The sequence below is a fragment of the Psittacula echo genome (assembly GCF_963264785.1).
Source record: "Psittacula echo genome assembly, chromosome: 1".
Taxonomy (NCBI): domain Eukaryota; kingdom Metazoa; phylum Chordata; class Aves; order Psittaciformes; family Psittacidae; genus Psittacula; species Psittacula echo.
Window position 1 is genome coordinate 13,193,097 of NC_137735.1, and position 18,469 is coordinate 13,211,565.

At 37.6% G+C, this 18,469-nt stretch overlaps 2 protein-coding genes across 13 annotated transcripts in view; both read left to right on the forward strand.

Moving 5' to 3' along the window:
• JAKMIP1 (janus kinase and microtubule interacting protein 1) overlaps positions 1–6,670 on the forward strand; it is an 89,097-nt gene extending 82,427 nt beyond the window's left edge. For 6 of the 9 annotated variants that reach the window (XM_080624775.1, XM_080624781.1, XM_080624782.1 and 3 more), the window contains one exon: positions 2,323–2,613. In XM_080624775.1, coding sequence (XP_080480901.1) covers positions 2,323–2,412 — 90 coding nt within the window. In that variant the 3' untranslated portion in view covers positions 2,413–2,613. Of the gene's footprint in view, positions 1–2,291; positions 2,614–4,655; positions 6,523–6,643 lie in introns of those variants that run through there. The other 3 variants (XR_013957550.1, XM_080624779.1, XM_080624780.1) reach the window with 3 other exon arrangements.
• Positions 6,527–18,469, forward strand: part of LOC308224502 (uncharacterized protein C4orf50 homolog) — a 35,824-nt gene continuing 23,881 nt past the window's right edge. For all 4 annotated transcript variants that reach the window (XR_013957498.1, XR_013957499.1, XM_080624482.1 and 1 more), the window contains exons 1-6: positions 6,527–6,771; positions 8,742–8,893; positions 10,969–11,107; positions 13,075–13,764; positions 17,571–17,682; positions 18,228–18,352. Coding sequence is in view for 2 of the 4 variants with exons in the window: in XM_080624482.1 (XP_080480608.1) it covers positions 10,970–11,107; positions 13,075–13,764; positions 17,571–17,682; positions 18,228–18,352 (1,065 nt within the window). In the remaining 2 variants the exon portion in view is untranslated. The remainder of the gene's footprint in view (positions 6,772–8,741; positions 8,894–10,968; positions 11,108–13,074; positions 13,765–17,570; positions 17,683–18,227; positions 18,353–18,469) is intronic.

Genomic DNA, 18,469 nt, shown 5'->3' on the forward strand with positions numbered 1-18,469 from the left:
CCTATCCAGTCCGGCCTTGAAAACCTGTCCTGTTCTTCTAATAACATTACTTTGCAAAACTTGCAGGTATTGAAAACTAAAACAAAGTTAATGAGGTGCATGTGACGAACACCACAAAAAAAAATATTTCTTTAAGATAGAAATGAATTGATTCCAAATTAATACCCTGGATCCAGGGTATATTATTATATTTCTCCTCTTTTGAAGAAGCTCTTATTGAGGCTTAAGACAGCAAATGTATTTGGGTCACTGTGATCCCGAGCAAGAGATGGCACGAGGTTCCTGGACTGTGGGCTCAAGGGATTCCCAGGTCTGTGGAGTTTAGGCTGTTCTGCAGGGCATGGGCTCACAATAGGGCTTTCTCTAAGCCCTAGCAAAGTGTTTTAGTTATGTTGTTTTTTCTAAACCAGTGCCCAGATCGCAAGATGAGTCACATATCTCAGGTTCATTTTCTCTGGTACAGATGGGTACTTAATCCTACATGAACCTGTTGTTGGGCTAAATGCAGAAGTTAGCAGTTTCTTCCTCATCCTTCACTAATCACTGTCCCTTCATCTGCTCTCAGAATTGCCGTAGTTCTCCCTGTGTCATTCTCTGGGGATATAGCACTTCTAGTATCTACTCCAATTCCCTCAGCAGCTTCCTTGGCCCCTTCTGCTCCCATAGTAGCTGTTTCTCCTCTGATGTACCTCATCCTGAACTTTTGGACTGTGATATCCAGCTGGGTTTGTGGAAGAGCCAGGAAAATAGCTGTGAAAAGCTGAGCTCTCTGCTGCTGTTGCTAATTGACACTTTACATTACGTCACCTGGTCCCTGGCTGGGGCTAGTCTGCCTGCATCCATTGGGAAGGCAGTGATCTCTGTTTCCACTAGCAGAGAAACACAGCCAGTATCCAACTCTTAAAGGGTTCTTTTACTGCTTTTGCCATTTTCTGCCTCGATCCACTTTTATGCCTGAAGCTGTTCCTGCCTAACAGCCAGTGATGCTAAGATACTACAGTTAACTCCTCAAAGCAGAGAAACCTCGAGGGATAAGTGATAGCTCTGCAAGTTTGTTATTGCAAATATCTACCTATCCTAAAATATCAAAATCTCTAGATGTTGCTTTTGCCAGAATGTAAGCCCTTAATTCATTGCCATTACAGTTTACAGAGTAAATAGTGGATTAGGCAGACTGCTAATTTTGAAAATGGAAGTTAGCATTGTCTGTGATGGTTCATCAGTTGAATGGACAGAGAAAAGTACTGGAAAAGAAACAGCTTAATCACAAGCTTAGCAGATAGCTAGTAATGAGTTAAAATGATTAACATTCTCTTTGCCTTAATGTTACATTGGCAGACTTCCAAAAAGCTTCATCATTTTCTATTAACCTTCAGCTCCTGGATGAGTGGGGAGCTTCCTTCTATCTGTGTTACATTGGATATTTTTTTAACTTGGGATTAAATCCCATTCTGAATTTGATTGCCTGAAGGAAGATTGTGCTGCCAGAGAATTAATGAATGATACACTTCGTTGCTTTTCAGATGGTTTAATATGTCAGTAGGTGCAGACTGACACCTACATGCTACTGACACGGAGCAGAATAATTTCTTGTGGAGAGAAGTCTTATGCTTTTGAAGGAATGGCAGCATTTATAGCTCACCCTCATTGCTGGTTATAGCTAAACGCAATGCACTACTCAGAGTTACTGTGTCATGATTATGACTTTTTATTTTCCTTTAGGAATGGGTTCTATTTTTAAGTTTATCATAAAATTCAGTGAAATAAGAACATAGGGATGGCTATTTTCACCCTATAGATACTTCAGCGGCCAGCCCTGCTTCTAAAAGGCTTTACAAAAGAATAACGTAAAAATCTCAGTTTTATTCTACTATTTGATACATGAGGAACAAGTGCTGTTTAAACACATCGTGCTTTTCTCATAACTGATTCTCTGCCTTACAAGTTGCATTTTGTTTGTGCTCTTAGCTTGGTAAGTCTTGTTTCAGGAAAGCTTTCAGGTGTATAATTACAAGTAGTTGCTTAACTGACTGACAAAGCCAAACCTACTAATTTTGAACTTACATAATCAACAAATGTTACCTTTTGTAAGTCTGCCTTCAAATACTGAATTTTGTTCCCTGATACCCATTTTTAGAGTAAGATCAGCATACTGTAACTCTCTTTTAGATCAACTCAGTTAATGTAGGTGTAGGACTAACTGCTGTAATGCCACTGGATTTCATATTACATATCTTACATCTTTCTTTCTTTTCTTTTTTTCCTCATTTTCTTTTGATCTTATGTTATAGTTTCTGTTCCTTTTTTTGTTTTTTTCACTAGCATTCATTCTGTGGCCTTGATGACACAACTGAGCCAAGACATGTGGTTGGTATTCTTTATATTTCTTTGTACTCAGTGTTTAATTCTTAGGTTTTACCATGTTTTCAGAATTATCTTCATACGACCCTGAATCTACGGGGGAGGGTGTATTGGTTGTGCTTGCACAGAGAGGAATAATCACGTATAAAATCCAACTTGGATGCCTTCAGTTACCTTTCTAGACTTCTGCAGAAAGTCATTGGGTTTTCAATGAGAAATGATTTTACATTCTAATATACTGACTGCCCTAACTGCAGTGGGTGCTTTTCAGTTCTGTAGGGCAGGTATACTTTTTCTAACAATTCAGATATAGCTGTAGGATCCTACCTTCTGTCAGGCCAGATGGAGAGGTGGTGAACATTCTTTGGTTTTCAGTTTTGATTTTTAGTAGCCCTGTAAGCATCACCATGCATGCAAAATAGGAGAGGTTCATTTCACTTTCTCAAGATCCTTGAAGCCATGACATAGCTTAGGAAATAATAACCTGATTCTCCTTTTGTAAGGCCATGTGAAGGTTACAATGTGATTGGCTCTCTGTGTGGCCACGCAACATGGAGAAGTAAGGATAAGAAACCTCCATGTCTCTCCCTTCAGACGCTACCCTCTTCCCTAGAGCAATGAAAGCTCCACACTGCCTTTCAGTAAGGATTGTAACTCAGCAACCTGACTGTTAAAGGGTTAAACTATGGTTTAAAACTATTGAATATTTACACAGTGTTTCTGTTGTTGCTGTTGATGTTCTGGCTTGTTTAAAACTGAAAATACACAAACTTTTTACCTTTTCATTTTTTCAAAGTATTTTTTTCCTTCGGAATCTGTTGTGAATTATGTTCATAGAATCTCTTTATAGCAGAAAATGTGGTTAATTGACTCCTTTGAAACTGCAATCAAGTACCATATGATAAGAAGCTCAATGACAATAGTTATCCAAGAAAGCTATTCTATTTACCTTACATTAAGCTTGAAACAGTGTTTTCTTCTGCCCAGATCACAAGTACTTTTGAGAAATCAGACCTGTATTATCATGGTCTTTTTTTGGGTTTTATTCAGATTCATTTGTCATCTTTCTGTAGATGGTCTTGGGAACTAGCTCTGATCTTTCAGTACTAGTGTTGCTGCATACATTTTATATTTTGCAATAAAATGATGGTAGATGCAGATGGATGGGATGTAATCCAAGGGTATTAATGTTTTGTTACATGTGCAGTAGCTTTCTTTTGGTTGCTAGATGAGTGTTGAAAACTGCTTGAAGTCGAGCAATATTTGTAACCGCATTTTGAGCGTTCCTTTTTGAAATTTTCTTCATTTTTTCAAAAATGGAGCACATGCTTGTAGAGATGCATTTGAAGAAAAGAGAAGCCTTGTGGTACCCTATTCACCTTAGCACCGTTTGAACTGAATTTTCTGTTCTGTGGAGATTAGAAAGGACAGATATAACTTTGGAAGAGCAATGTTAAAAGGACTCACTTGTCTTGGGAGTTTCATCTAGATTTTTTACTCCAGTCCCAGTTAGAGGTGCTAACATCTGTATGAATATTTTTGATTTTAAATACTATAAAAACTGTATTGGCCAAGTTTAGAAGCATCTTATAAACATTCTATAAGCTTAGTAAGAACACCAGCATTTATCAAATTCCATTTAAAATACTTTGAAATAATAAGAGTTCAAGGCTTAGGCCTGATCTATAGGCTTTTGTGCTGATGTAGCTGATAGTATTATGGGTCCCCTTTAGTGAGAAAAATAAAACAAAAATAAAAATTTACAAGTACAGTTAGTCTCCAGAAAATATGTTGTGCTGATATAAGCTGCTATTCTTCCTGTTAACAGCAGCCATTTAAGCAGTCAAATTCAAGGTTCGTGACAAGAATTTTGAGGCGATAGCACAGCAGTAATGACTGTGTAGCCACATAGCTACTCAACTCTCACATTTCCAGGAGTGCACGTCGTATTGTGGTGCTAATGTGAAGGGTAATTTCCTATAATTCATTTTGTCAGAGGTGAATGTGCCTCTGATTAATGTGTCACAGCAAAGTCTATTTTAAGAGACTTAACTCTAATTGAACTCTTGAACACTGTTCATTAATTCAAGGCAAACCAGGTGATTTACTGATAGTAATTTTGATTCTTGTTATTTTGAAGCTAATAGAAAACTTTTAGAAAGAGATTGTGGTGTCTGTAAATTTAAGGGCTGGATATCAACACTTATTTCTATGTTAATATTTTCTATCTAAAGTTCATCAGACTTTTTCTTTTCTTTGTTGTTTCAGTTTTCTGTTTTTTGTTTTGTATACAGGCTTCTAAAAGAACCTATGGAGTGAACAGCTGAGTCCACTTGCAAAAATACAGAAAATATTTATTGAGCAGCTTTAAATTGGTGCATTTTTTTCTTAAAACAGTTTGCATAATACTTGAAGCTGCAAAACATTTGAATTTAGAATTAGAGATTTTTTAAAGATGTAGCTTCAAGCTGGAATGATTTGCGAATCAAATAAGGACCAGCACACCATAAACACTGAAAAAAAATCTGAACAGAATTTACACTCTCACACCAATCAAACACTGGAAAAAATACAAGTGCAATTACTGGCTGCTGTGTGAACTGTTATCTGCCAAATGGTTTTCTTACCGTACTGAGATTTTTGTCTCCATACTGCATGCTTTCAACAAACGTGGTTTGCATTTCACCCAGGAAACACAGAATCTCGTTTTTAAAATCTATATAAAAAAGCTAAGTGTTTGACAATAAGTTCTCTACGGTAAATAGCTGACAGGGGAAAAAACTGTTCAAAGATGGAAACAAATAGAAATTTACAACCCTGCAGTGGTAAAATTCATATTAAATTCATATACTGGAAATCAACATGTGGAGAAGAGATGGGTTTTGGAGAAAGTCAAGATACGGTTGAAGTAAGGAAACTTTGCAGTGGGTAAGAACTGTGGGGGAGAAATGTTTTCTTGAATGTTTCTTGAAAATTAAGGCAATAACTTGTAAAGATAACACTGGGAGAATGGAAGATCCCGAAGTCACCTGAGAGATTAGTGAAAAGGAATACATGATGCACTGCACTCAGTTATCTCTTCAAGAAGAAAGAGCGGCTTGAAGAAATGGGTGTGTAGACAAATGTGATAAGCAGAGAAATAGTTGGAAATGAATATTTGGAAACCATGGCATCCTGCCAGGTGAAATAAAAGAATGTTGACATTAGTTACCAGGAAGCAAAAATGGCACAACATCAACCAGCAAAGGTAGTGGATAAACAAAGACCACCTGAACTGCAAAAACATTTGGGGCAAAGCACAGATTGAAAAACTGAAAGTTGAAAAGAGTTGTTTAAGATGGAGAATGGTTGGAAGATTCAAAAGGTTGAAGCATATCTTTCAAAGAGGGGTAAAGCAGATCGTTATTTCAGAGCTGGAAAGGCATTAGGAAGAAATAGATAATTTGAATTATTTCTGGAACGTTGAGGCAAGCTGAAAATATTAAGAGCACAACGCGAAAAGATAACTTCTCCCTCACATTTTCTTGAAAATCATCTGTGTGTTTAAAAGGCTACACAGAAAGCCACAGAGAAACAGTTCTGCTCCCATGGACACATAGATCTCCAGCATGAACATGGAGTAGAATAAGATGGTTATGATAATATATCACATAAAGCAGAAATTATAATTGAAAAAATAACAAGGCGAATAACAATCAAAGCAGCACAAAGCAAGCTGAGGAAAAGATTTGTCACAGCAACTGAATATCTCACTCTTGAAGCTGCAGGAATCAGGCTCAAAAGAAGCTGGTTTTCTCAGATAATTTTTAGATGTACTCTTCACAAAGAATCACCAGTCAAGACCATTCACCCGCAGAAGGAGTTGAAGCACTCCACAAGATTAATTCAGTCAGATGCAGCAAACTGTGGCTCGTGTGTGGGTCTGTTTCCTGGTACAAAGCACAATTTAAATTGGAAACAAGGATCATGCAAAAGTTTGGAAAGTTGATCCCTAAAGGACCGTGTTGCCCACAACATGTTGTTCAAAAGAGCAAACATTTGCAGAATGTGTTTTCAAACAGAGATTTTTCATGTTTTATTTAAAGCATTTAGCAGTGTGATGACAGAATGTAAAAAAATTTAGGTCTCTACTTCAAAAGGAAGAATTTGGGCATTAGTCTGAAGAGAAGGACCATGGCGGGAGATAAACAGAGCTTGAGATAACCAAATCAGCTGCTGCTGAAGGAACAGAAATTGGAAAATGTGATTCACTTGGCAAAGAAATGCTCTTTTCTTCTCATAGATATAAGTTTGTTCATCACTGCTTTGGAAATGAAACTATAAGCACAAACATGGCATGGTCAGAGCATGTGGCTGCAACGGTAAGCGCACTGCAGAGCCAGGAGATCGTCTTGTTACAAAGCAAAAAAGGTATGTGCAGTTTAGTTTGCTCATTTTTTTATGTGTCACATTGTGATTCACATGTGACAATTTTCTCAATGAAACTGGCTGATTAGAGTGCCATTTTTGGTTACATTCATGATGTTTTTATTCCACACTGAGCTAGCAGGGTTTCTAGTTTTGGAAAACTAGGAGTTTTACTAGTCCATTGCATATTGGTGTTTGTTACAGAGCTGGAAACAAGCACAGTGTGTTAACTGACTAGAATCGGTCCTTGCAAGATTCTGGGCCTGATTTTCACTTCCTGTGACACAGCTTTTAAATCATCTGTCACAGCTGTATGAGCGAAGAAGGAAATAATAAGTTTCTCATTTCTGATGTTAGTCATAACAGCTTTCCCAGCTTTATGCTAAGGTACTCAGTAGTTTTCTGGATGAAGCATCAGAAGCCATAGAGTCTAATAGATCATGAGGTCTGAGATTAACTGCAGAAATTGTTGTATTAGCTGTCATTATATCAGAGAATAAAAGTGTACTTACTAGCAAGAACATGTACTAGAAATATGTGTGTAAAAATCAGTGCAATGGTTTTAAATGTCACTATTTCATGCCTGGTCCACCCTCACTGCTTTTATCTGTTGACTGCTTTTTGCCAAATATACTGCTATTTTTACTTCTTACAGCTTGAGTTAGGTATTAGGCTGTGGAGCAATAGAAAATGACATTAATTTAGCTTCCACTGTAAACTGTTAATGAGCAATGTAACATTGTCCACTATTATTATATATTCCTTTTGCAATGGTGTTCAGGGATGCTCATAGTCATGGAGCAGGATGTTTATTCACTTTACAGATAATAAACGCAAAGTATTAGTGTCTCAAGGAGCTTAAAATCGAAGATACTTTTCCATTTGGGAAATGATACAGGCCAGAGGAGACCCATGGCTATGTTTCTAGGTTTCAGAAATGTATGGTCTCTGAGAATGGGCTGGGCTTGATAAGCCTAGAGATCACAAAGTGGCATCTGGAGCTTTTCACTCTCTGTCCTTGTGCAGAAAAAAAAAAGAAAAAGAAAAGAAATAAACCAAACCAAAACAGTAACTGCTTTATTTCCTGGAGAATAGGTCCAAGCTCAGTGGTTGAATTACAATTATAGATAAAATTCCAAATCAATCAATTATAGCAAAAGCAAAGGCATTTTACAAATACCAGTTATAGGACAATACTTGTTTAAGAGAGCTTTTGTAAATGAAGGTGAACTGCAGGCTGAAGAACTTGTAAAGCTATTGTTAGGAGAGGCAAAGGAAAAGAAGCAAACTTGACTTGCCTTCTCAATACCAAGTTTAAAAAATCCTTTTAGGCATGTTTTCATAACCTGTCAGAGTTGCAGGAGAAGTTTAAGCAAAATATTGAATTCAGAATTCCAAAATATCACTTAAATACACTGAATGTTTCTCTGAAATAGCTGTAGGTTGCCTTTTGTATAGGAAATATTATTTTTTAATCTTCTGTCTTGAAACAATAAAATATCAGATATTTATGCAAAATAAGGGGGGTCGGAGGAGGAGGAATTATGTGATAAACATTCTCAGTTTTATTAGCACCTCTAATTAGTAGAAAATTATCCTCTTTTCAAAACTTTTGTGCCTAATTCCTTAATGAATTAGTCTAATTGAATTTTTTATGGAGATCTCATTTTGTGAACTGCAACACCTTCCACACATGCTGCATTACTCTGGGGTTAATGAAATGAGACTCTTTCATAAATAATAAATGCATTCAGTATTGAGAAGGACTGTTCATTTGATCATCAGAGGCTTAGTCTCTTTTACTCCGTGCTTAGACTGCAGTACGTTGAGAACCTAATAATTTAGGGTTTTTCATCATGGATCCTTCTTCAGTGAGAAAACAAGGATTTTGTTATTGTATTAAAATGCCTAGTAATGAAGGATTCGATATCTTGAATTTCAATGTTAAAATTGATACTTCATGGATTTTCCAGGAATTAGAAGATGCAAGCATATATGATGAACAAGTACACAGTGCTGGAGAAGAGAATTTGGACCTCAGAATAAAAGAGCTGGAAAAGTCAGAGCAAAAACTGAGAGGCGTTTTAGAGGACTACGTGAAATCAGATTCTGTCCTAAGAAATAGGTAAATAAAGGGTTTTCCTCTGTGTTCAGAATTAATGCAATATAGAAATGTACTCATCCCTTTGCCCCCTGTACTGGCTGTCAAATGATACATACAAAACCAGAAAAAAGAAAGACTTAATGGGGTTCTAGGGTGCTTGATAAGATGTATATGTGTTTTCTGTAGCTGTTAGAATAGAAATGCATTATTTGATTTTTTAATAATATAACTCAGATTTACAGCATGATGTAAAATCATGTTGTAAATGACCAGACAGATTTCTCAGGATGTTTTATTCTTAAATATTCATAAAATATAAATTCTGCTTGAATATTATATTCCTTTCCTTTGAAGTTAAGAGTTAATTTGGGATTTTGTGTTGCAAAAAAAGTTTCTTGTTTCAGAAAGCTTCACCTAGGTTAGTACTTTAATGTTAATCAACACAAGCTAAAGATGCCATTAAATATTAATTATGTAGTTGACTAGAATAATAAGATCAAGGTTTAGCTGGTCAGCAACAGCACTGTTCTAAGGGAAACCTTGTTAAAAGTACAGAAAATATAAATGGCATTCAAAATAATTATTTAATTTCTGAATTGGTTTGATTCATCAAGGGATTTGGCCAGAAATGTTTTAATAATGGGGTTTTTATCAGAATAATAATGAATCTTTTTTGAAATGGAAGCTTTCATAGGAACAGGCCTATTTTAACAAAGATTTGGGAAAGTGAAGTCAGGATGAAATTTATTTAAAACCAAAACAAAGAAAGCATGAGCGAACAATTCAAGGATCAGCTGAAACTTGTCTGGGATATATGAAGCCCATTTTCAGGGATCTTGGGTAGCCAGTAGAAGCGAAAAAAATCCTGTGCCTGATGTTCTTGTGGCTGAAGCACAGACAGATGAGACGAGGAATTACATGAAAGGCAGAGCTGTCAGAGAAAACAGAGAAGCAGAGTCAGCAGTTATAACTAGCCAGGGCCAAGTGTTGACCTAATATGTGGCCCAGTTTTGTTTGACACCAGCGTTAGGTTATGCAGTGTTTGCAGTGGGGAGGAATTCATCAGGTTTACTTTGATAAATGAATTGATACTTATTTAATGATGTGTTTTCTATCTTAATCCTGTTGCTTCAGAAATGCTATTATGTGAGATTTTTAAATGAAGGCAGCATTGTGTGCTGGGATGGAGGTAGCAGGAAGTTTTGGCAGGTGAGGGCAGTCAGACAAAGCTAGAAGATAGAAATGAGCAGGCAAGCTGAGTGGAAAACTATTGAAGGTTGAACAAAGAAATTCAGGGAAAACGATAGAGTACAGCACAGTCCTTAGGGGCACAGAAGGTGATGTGCACATCTCTGAGACAAGAGAAGGCCCTAGTATCTGCCACAGGGGAAAAAAAATGTATAGGCTGAAAACAGAAGGAAAACCTAAAGGAAAACACAATGCTTGCTATTCTAAGATTATTTTAGCTATTCCTTATGTGTAGAGGAACCCCAAACATCACACCACATTATCTTACACTACCATTTATCAGCAACAGGCAAAATTAACCTTTATTTTGTCAAAATCCAGCTCTGTGGACAAAGTCATTACAGTTATGTATTGGAGGTTTCAGTACCCACTGTGAAGTATGTTTCAAGTGAGATGTTTTCTCTTTGGTCACTAGAACACATTTACCTTCATCATAAAATTTGAATATGCTAATTATGAAACTAAAAATATCCTATACATCAGTACAGGATTGGGCACATGTAGAGACTGAAGTGTTGTAGTTGTCCTTATGGTAAGTTGTTACTTCATACAGCGTGCCAAGCTTCAGTGAACATTAACCTTATGAATGTGTTTGCATATGGTTTTTACATTAAGCAAGCAGAGAGAGAATGAATATAGACGTTGTCTTTATCAGTTTTGAAAGTCTCCAGCATAATGTGCAAACCCCAGTAGATTTGTTAAGAAAGAAGCCTTTGTTATTAGTGGTCAAGATTTTACTATTTTATTCCTGGAAGAAAAATGGAAAAATAAAGATAAATTGATGCACTGCTGATGACTGCTTACCCATCTGGAACTGTACTGTGTCGTATTTACTTTCTTGCTTACAGGATGAAAGAGCTGGAGCTATCACACAAAGCACTTCTTGCAATGATTGATCAACTAAATGTGAAGTTGCACCAGGTTGAAAATGCAAATGTGCGCGTTAAAGGGAAACTAAGACACATTCAGGAGGACCTGATCAACTTGGTGAGGAGGGTATTGTTTCAAATAACCTAGTTTAGCTTCTCTTTGGGGTAATAATTTATAAGTCAATCTCATCTCCAGTTACTTCTTGGTGTTTAAGCAACAGATCATCTCAGCCTTTCTTTTTTTCTACAGCCAGACGAATCAGAAGAACCTTTTGGTCTTTCTGGCCCCACTTGCCATTTCTCTAATGCTTTTGAAAGACTGTCATTATTCTTCTCATTCAGACTCTTGACCTTTGTGATATATGCTCCCACTTCCTTCTTTCTCCCCAGAACCCACTCAGTGTACTCCTCCTCTCTAGGTCAGACTTTATCTTTCTAGCCCCATGATAAAGCTTGCTTTTTTTTTATTATTCCCTACCGTATGCAATACAACAGCACAACACAACTAACACAGCCTCTTTTCTGTATAAAATCCAGCTGCTCAGCCGGTCATCTGAGCCTTCAATTGCTCACACATTTTCAAGTTGGCTCCACCTGCTTTGCATCCACTTTAAGCTTCCTGCTTAGCTTGTGTCCCCTTCCAGGTTTCCCAGATTGCTTTGGGTCTTACCTTCTTTGCTGTGATGCATTGTCATGTGGGCCACCCCTCTGCAGAGCCCTGCTGGTGCAAGCCCTCCTCTGCAGTGCCCCTCACTGGAGAAAACTGACCTGTTCCATCATTCATTGCCAAGAGCGTCCCACTGCTGATCGCATGCCTTCTGTTCTGAAATTGTCAGCTCTGCAATGGAAAGTCTTCAGTTCTCCCAAGTGCTAGTACTTCTTCACATAAGCTTCTTGTATCAGGAAGGTCTGCTGTTGGTTGATAACAAATACAATGGTTATTTTCACCTAGTTTGCGCAGCTCATTGGATGGATCCCTGAAAGTAGAGAAGGAATTGAAGTTTTTCAGGAAGAATCTACAGTGAAACACAATGTCTTTGATTTTGTTTAAGCACTTTTATTTTCTCAAGTTTTTAGGGCAAAGCTGAATACCCTGGCAGGACTCTTGCACCATGTGGCAAGACTGAAGAATGAACAGTAGACTGCTTTTTTAATTAATAGTGAAACCCGTTTTTCAAGGAACAGGAAGCTTAGACATCCACAGTTAACCAAACAAAGTAGCATTCCACACCTACCTGAATTTGCATAACATTTCACCCTATTGCTCCTTCTATCCTGTCCTTGCCAGTGAACCTTTCAGACAGGATAGTACTAAAGATCAAAAAGACTGACCTAATGAAGTCCCCAAAGAAATACAGTACTGTCTTGGTGTCTTCAGTCTTGCTTCAAAGTTGCCACTATGGTTCTATGATACTAGTGGCTCTTACTCTGCTCAGAACAAGGGCAACATGGGAATCACGAAAGCCTCCTCTTGTCTTTCACTGGCACCTTTCACCTCTGTATGTCAAAGTGTTCAAACACACTCTGCTACAAATGAAAATACTAAAGTGTTTTTCAAACTGATTCAAAAGGCATCTGTTCATAAAAGGAGCTGACAGGTGACAGGTATGGTGAAGGGCAAAGGTCTCTGGAAAAGCATGTGTTCTGTTTTCTCTAATAGAACCACAGCTTCTTCAACTGTGACATCCCTGTGTTACACCACTGTCAGTGTTAAGGATCTGTTGCTGTATAGTTCATAGCTGGTTGTATAAATTCCAGTTCAAAGGTTTCTTCTGATTTAATACGTACTGTAGAACATGCAAAAGAAAGTGTTTATAAACTTCCTGTATTTTATGTAGTGGTAGACATGAGTGAGTTCGTGTTTTGTTTGTTTCTTACTGAGATGTTGCAGTGATGGCTGGAATGACAACACAGGATGTCAATTTTGCTTTAAATGGAGGATTTTACTGGTTTTAAAAGAATCTACTTATGTCATTCCTGAGTTTTCAGAAAACAGGGCAGAATTGTTGCAAAATTAATACAAATAATAAAGGAATAAAAGATTTAGTATTAAGATGCTAACCATACAACTCACTGAAATTACAGGTTGAAACTCAAGAAAAGTCAGAGAAGAAGCAAAAGGAAAAATTACGTTGGCTTCAGGAGCAGCTGAAGACAAAAGAAGATGAAATAAAAAGCCAGTCAGAGTATTTTGAACACTACAAACAAAGGCAGAGACAACAAACAGCAGTGCTGAGAGAAAGGGAACGTTGCCTTCAGGATGAGGTATCTAGGCTGGAAAAGCAAGTCCTAGATCTTAGTGCCCATGTTGCTCTTTTGATATCTGAGTTAGAAGAGGGAACGGTGCAGTATCTCCAGCAGAAGCTAGAATCAGCATTCAGTGGGACTCAGGACTATAAACACTCTGATATGGAAATAATGGAATTGAAAACTTGCATTGAAAATGTGGATCATGACATGAAAAGCCACCTCGAGGCATTGCAGCAAAATCTGGATTTCTTAAGGGAAAAAGAGAGCAACAGAAGAGAACAGACAGACCTGCTGAGGGAACTCCAGTGCTCTCAGGATGCTGAAGACTTTCTCAGAAGAAAACTGGAAGAATCTTGCCATCATGTGTATAGCCTGAAATTATCAGAAATCAAACTGCAGGAAAAGATGGAAGAACTTTTGGATGAAAATAGGACTTTAAAAGATCAAGGTATCATGAAGTTGAAAAAGAAAGAAAAGGACTCGCAACTTACAAGATCGGAGAATAGAGAAAGCAGTGTTGACCTGGTAAGTAAAAATAAGGCAGAATATAGTTAGCTTCCCTCTTTATATAATCCAGAATTACAGTTGCCATTAGATATTATTGAGATGCAAGTGTGACGCTTTTTCCTTTCTGCATTTTTTTCCTTTATGTCTGTTTATGCATCAGCACTTCACAGTGTCTAAGTCATACCCACTGGAATCACTAGTTGGAGCTTCATTGCGTCAGTGCTTTTATTAGGTGCACATTGAGGGAACTTCACAAGTCTTGTTTCCTAAAGTGTTCAAGTGACATGGCCAAGGTCTCAGTTGGCACTAGAGAAATTCTGAGACCTTTGTCTTGTGGACACCGTTCAGTGGAAGAGTACACATACGGTTGGGTGAGTTTTCACATGTTATTCATGCCCAAATGTTGAAGAAAAAAATCACAGCTGAAAATAAATCTTGTCTGTGAGATTTTCTGGATAGTGGTAAACAAGGGAAGATGGATACAATATTCATTCCTGGGGGTGAGTTGAGATATTCAGTGTTTTGCAGCTCTGTAGCTTGTGGTATGCCCTGAATACACTGAATAGGACTTGTTGGCTTCAAGCACTTTGCTCCAGCATTGCATGGGAAAGCTCTGCATATGCTGTAATGTGGCATTCAGCTTCTGCCAATTCATTTTGCTGACAAAGGGCAATTCTTTCCACAGAGAGGACCCAAACAAAGTTTTATTCTTTATGCACTGAGGTGGAGGGTGTTTTTATTCTGAGGATTTGTTAAAGAAAGTGAAATCAGCTAAGCCTCACACTCAGCCACTCTATTCAGATTGTGGCCTGATAGCCCAAGAACTCTCTTGATTTTTACTGTAGCTAACTAAGAGGTAATGGGCATGAACAAAACTCCTTTAGTATATGAAGACAATCAGACCATGTGTCTTTCCTGAACTGGAAGAAGGTACAGAAAATCTTTTGTCTGTAAGAGCTAGAAGAAATAAAGACAAACTTTTCAATCAGGAAGTTGAATTCACCTTTGCAAACATGGTGATTTTTAGTGGCTCTACATTCACTCCAGGAGGCTGGCTGCATCTGACTGAGGAAGAGTAGTAAGATCATCCTACAATAACCAGCAGCACATGGGTGACCTTTGTGGAGGGCTCAGCAGCTGAGCCTCACCACATGTCTCCATACCTGTCCCACAGTGGCAGAGGGACTGTTGTTGTTTATTTTTATACTTTCCTGAACAAATACTACTGTTACTTTCACTGGAGATTCACTTTTCTTGGGAATAAAGAATAAGGTTTGAAAATATTTTAAGATATTTCTAGAGGGACTTGCACTGTGTTGTAAACAGGTACAACCACCAAGTGCACTCTGAGGGGCCTGCACAGCTAAAATCAGGAGTAAGGGCTGCTAGGGCCAGGGAAGAAGTAGAAGAGAATTGCTACTGCTTTGAGAAAATTGGCAAAATAAGAAAATAGTGAGTTATTTGAAGGCATGAAAGTAAGATATCAACTAATTGCCTGAGACTAATCAAAAAAGTCTTAAAAACCAGGAGACCAAATATCTTTCATTTTATGCAGTACACTAATAAAAGGCTATCTTTTCCTCTACACAAAGTTTTTTAACTGTTTCTTTTCTAAGTATTAATTTACAGCTTTGTTGTCATAGGAGGTCAAGCTGAGTCTCAATTACCCCGTCTTTGGTATAAATGAACAAGCCATAATTTGTGTTAAGCCTGCTTACTTTGGTGTGCTGCATAGTAGGTTGCATTTGTTAGATGTTGTGTATATCAAATCTTGTGCCTTCTGCATTTCTGGTTGTCTTTTTCTCCTCTTTTGGTACTGCTACTAACTCACTTGGATTTTTCTAGTAGAAAATGGCTTGAGACAGCAGGGAAAAAAATTCACTATGCTAAAAGGAGGAGGGAGACATCTGGTGTTGTACTGTAAAACTGAAGACTGCTTTTCCCCCTTCTTTTTCACTAGCATCTATTAAAATAGACTTTCCTAATTGTATCACCTTGTAGTATTCAAGTCCAAATAGTTACAAGAAAAATCCTATTTAAGCTCATCCTTCTCCACCAACAGCTTTAAAAATTAGAAATTGTGTGCAAAACAAGAAAGATTTTCATGCTGGAAGTTTTCTAGAAAGCTGCTTCTATATAAGTTTTCAGTGAAAGATTGAATGGGATCATTTGCTTATTTCACAGGAAAAAAGTAATTCATGAAGGCAGGCTTATCAGGCTCATGTGAAATACACTTGGTATTAGATTCCTCAGTAAATACCATGTCATTCAAATGCCAAGAATATCAGTCATTCTTCAAAACTATCCTTAGTCATTAACTGTGTCTTCATGCAATAATATCGGATCCAAGTAGGTGTTTTGTTTTGGTACTGTAGAAGTGAACTGCACCTCAGTTAGGAGTTTAGTCATTCAAATCTTGTAAATCTGACTTTCCAAACTTAGTATCAGGATCCTGTCTGCAATATTCAAATTGCAGCCTATGCCTGCAGGAAAAATGCATGAAAAAGCAGCTGGGTTTATGCGGCTGTGTCTTGATGTATCAGACAGTTTCTAGATGTGAACATTAGGGGTCTGTTGAAGGTGTTGGTGAAGGAAAAGTATGAAATACCTAGCCATGCACCTTTCTACAGTTTTCACATGCCAGCTGAGGTCTTGATTTCACAGAAATATGTACCTGACATACAAGCATCATATCCTTTATGTTACTTTCTGCAACTTTCTTTTTTGCAGAACCCACATATCAATAAAGAGAAGATATCTGTGGAAAAAATAAAAGCAAACTAGCAGGAATGGAATGAGTGTGTCCCCCAAAGGGACAAATTTGCTTTCCACTGGTATTTAATGCAGAACAGTTCAGGAAGACAAAAGTGAATGTGTTGGCTTCTTTTCTGTGCCATAGATGTTTTGGCTGCCACCTTGATTATGTGTTTTGTTGAGAAATTCATGTCTGAGTCTTTTGTTCACTAAAAATGAGCACAGTGCATCTGAAATGTGATCTGCTGTGTATCAAGCAATAAGGGTATCTGCTTTGGACCACAACTTGTCACAATTTCCAAATTCAATCAGGGAGACAAGATAAATGTCAAGAACAGAATACAAAATATACAAGTAAATTATCAGTGGAAAAGAAAATTTTATTTGGAAAAATTATTCTCCTTTGAGTTCTTCCAGCCTTGGAACTGCTGTCCTTACAGCTGGGCACTGAACTATTAGTCTCATCCCCAACTTGATTGGACTGTCTTCTTTTTTTTGTTTATGAGCTTGTAATTTAGTCTTTGTTCAGATGTTATTCCGTTGTGATCTGACATATTACATGCTTATCACTCAGATTTTTTTACTTGACTCTTTGTAAAGTATGACAGAACCAGTGGGAAGTTTAAAACCATAACAGTTACTAGATAATATTGGGATGAGAAAATTGTATGAAATTATAACAACTATAATGAGATAATGGATCTTTGAATGCAAAATAGTGAAGGAAATTTAGGTTCCTGTTTTTCATATCACAAACAAGGAAGTGACGGGTTAAAACTTAGGCAGAGGAAATTTAGATTGGATATAAGGAAGAAATTCTTTACTGTAAGGGTGGTGAGGCACTGGAATGGGTTGCCCAGGGAGGTTGTGAATGCTCCATCCCTGGTGGTGTTCAAGGCCAGGTTGGACAGAGCCTTGGGTGACATGGTTTAGTGTGGGGTGTCCCTGCCCACGGCAGGGGGGTTGGATGATTTTAAGGTCTTTTCCAAACCTAACTATTATATGATTCTATGAAACATTGTATATTTATAATCTGTTCTTTTTAATTTTCTCCTCCTTTTCCCATTAAGAATGGAGATCCAATCCAGGATGACATTCAAACTCTGAAATGGGGAGCAGGTTTGGATTCACTGAGCAGATCTACTCAAACTCCAGTTGTGCTGCTACTTGCTGAAGAGTCTGGTATGAAAATAAACTGCAGTTTTTGCTTTTATTTCTGTGCAATTATTATTTTATTTCAGCAGAAATTATTTCATTCACATGGCGTGCATGACTTAAAAGGTACGAGAGCTTCTAAAAACCCAATCTGGAAACTCTATCTTGGGAAGGTGGAGCAATAACCATTTGCCAGTATAATAGTAGCATTTAGATATGAGCTTTCTCAAGAAGGCTTAGACCTTTCAAGAAGCTATAGAGATAAGGAAGTAGGGGATACTTCCCATATCATGGCTGAAGTGCAGTGTTTAGGAATGCTATGCAGCAGTTAGATTTCAGACCAAACAACGTGAAAGCTCTGGTATTGACAAATGTTATCAGGTTTTTTCTTGTTTAATGGTGTGCCTACCTCTGCATCATTGGTGTTACATGCCTCTGGTAGAGATGGCATTTTTGAGCATACTGTCACTAAAATACTTTTCTGTTCAAAATGTCTGGTCAGATGCTTTTGGGTTTGATTATGTAACTGTCTGAGAATGGCATTACACTTGTCCAGTGTTTTACCATAACAGAAACACCAGGATGCAGCTATGATGGGCTAAAACAGATGGAGAAGCTACCAGAAGAACTTCTGCCAGTTTTGGAACACAATTCCAGTGCCTTTGTGAAAGCTGCTGGTCTAGCTGTGGTTGAGCAGGTAGGGAGAAAAGTTACCTCTATGTTTGCTGCATTTGTGCACAGTGAGTCTGTGAATTTTGAGATAAAATGAAGAGTTGGTGTTTTTATATGAATATAAAAGTAGCTTTAAATTATA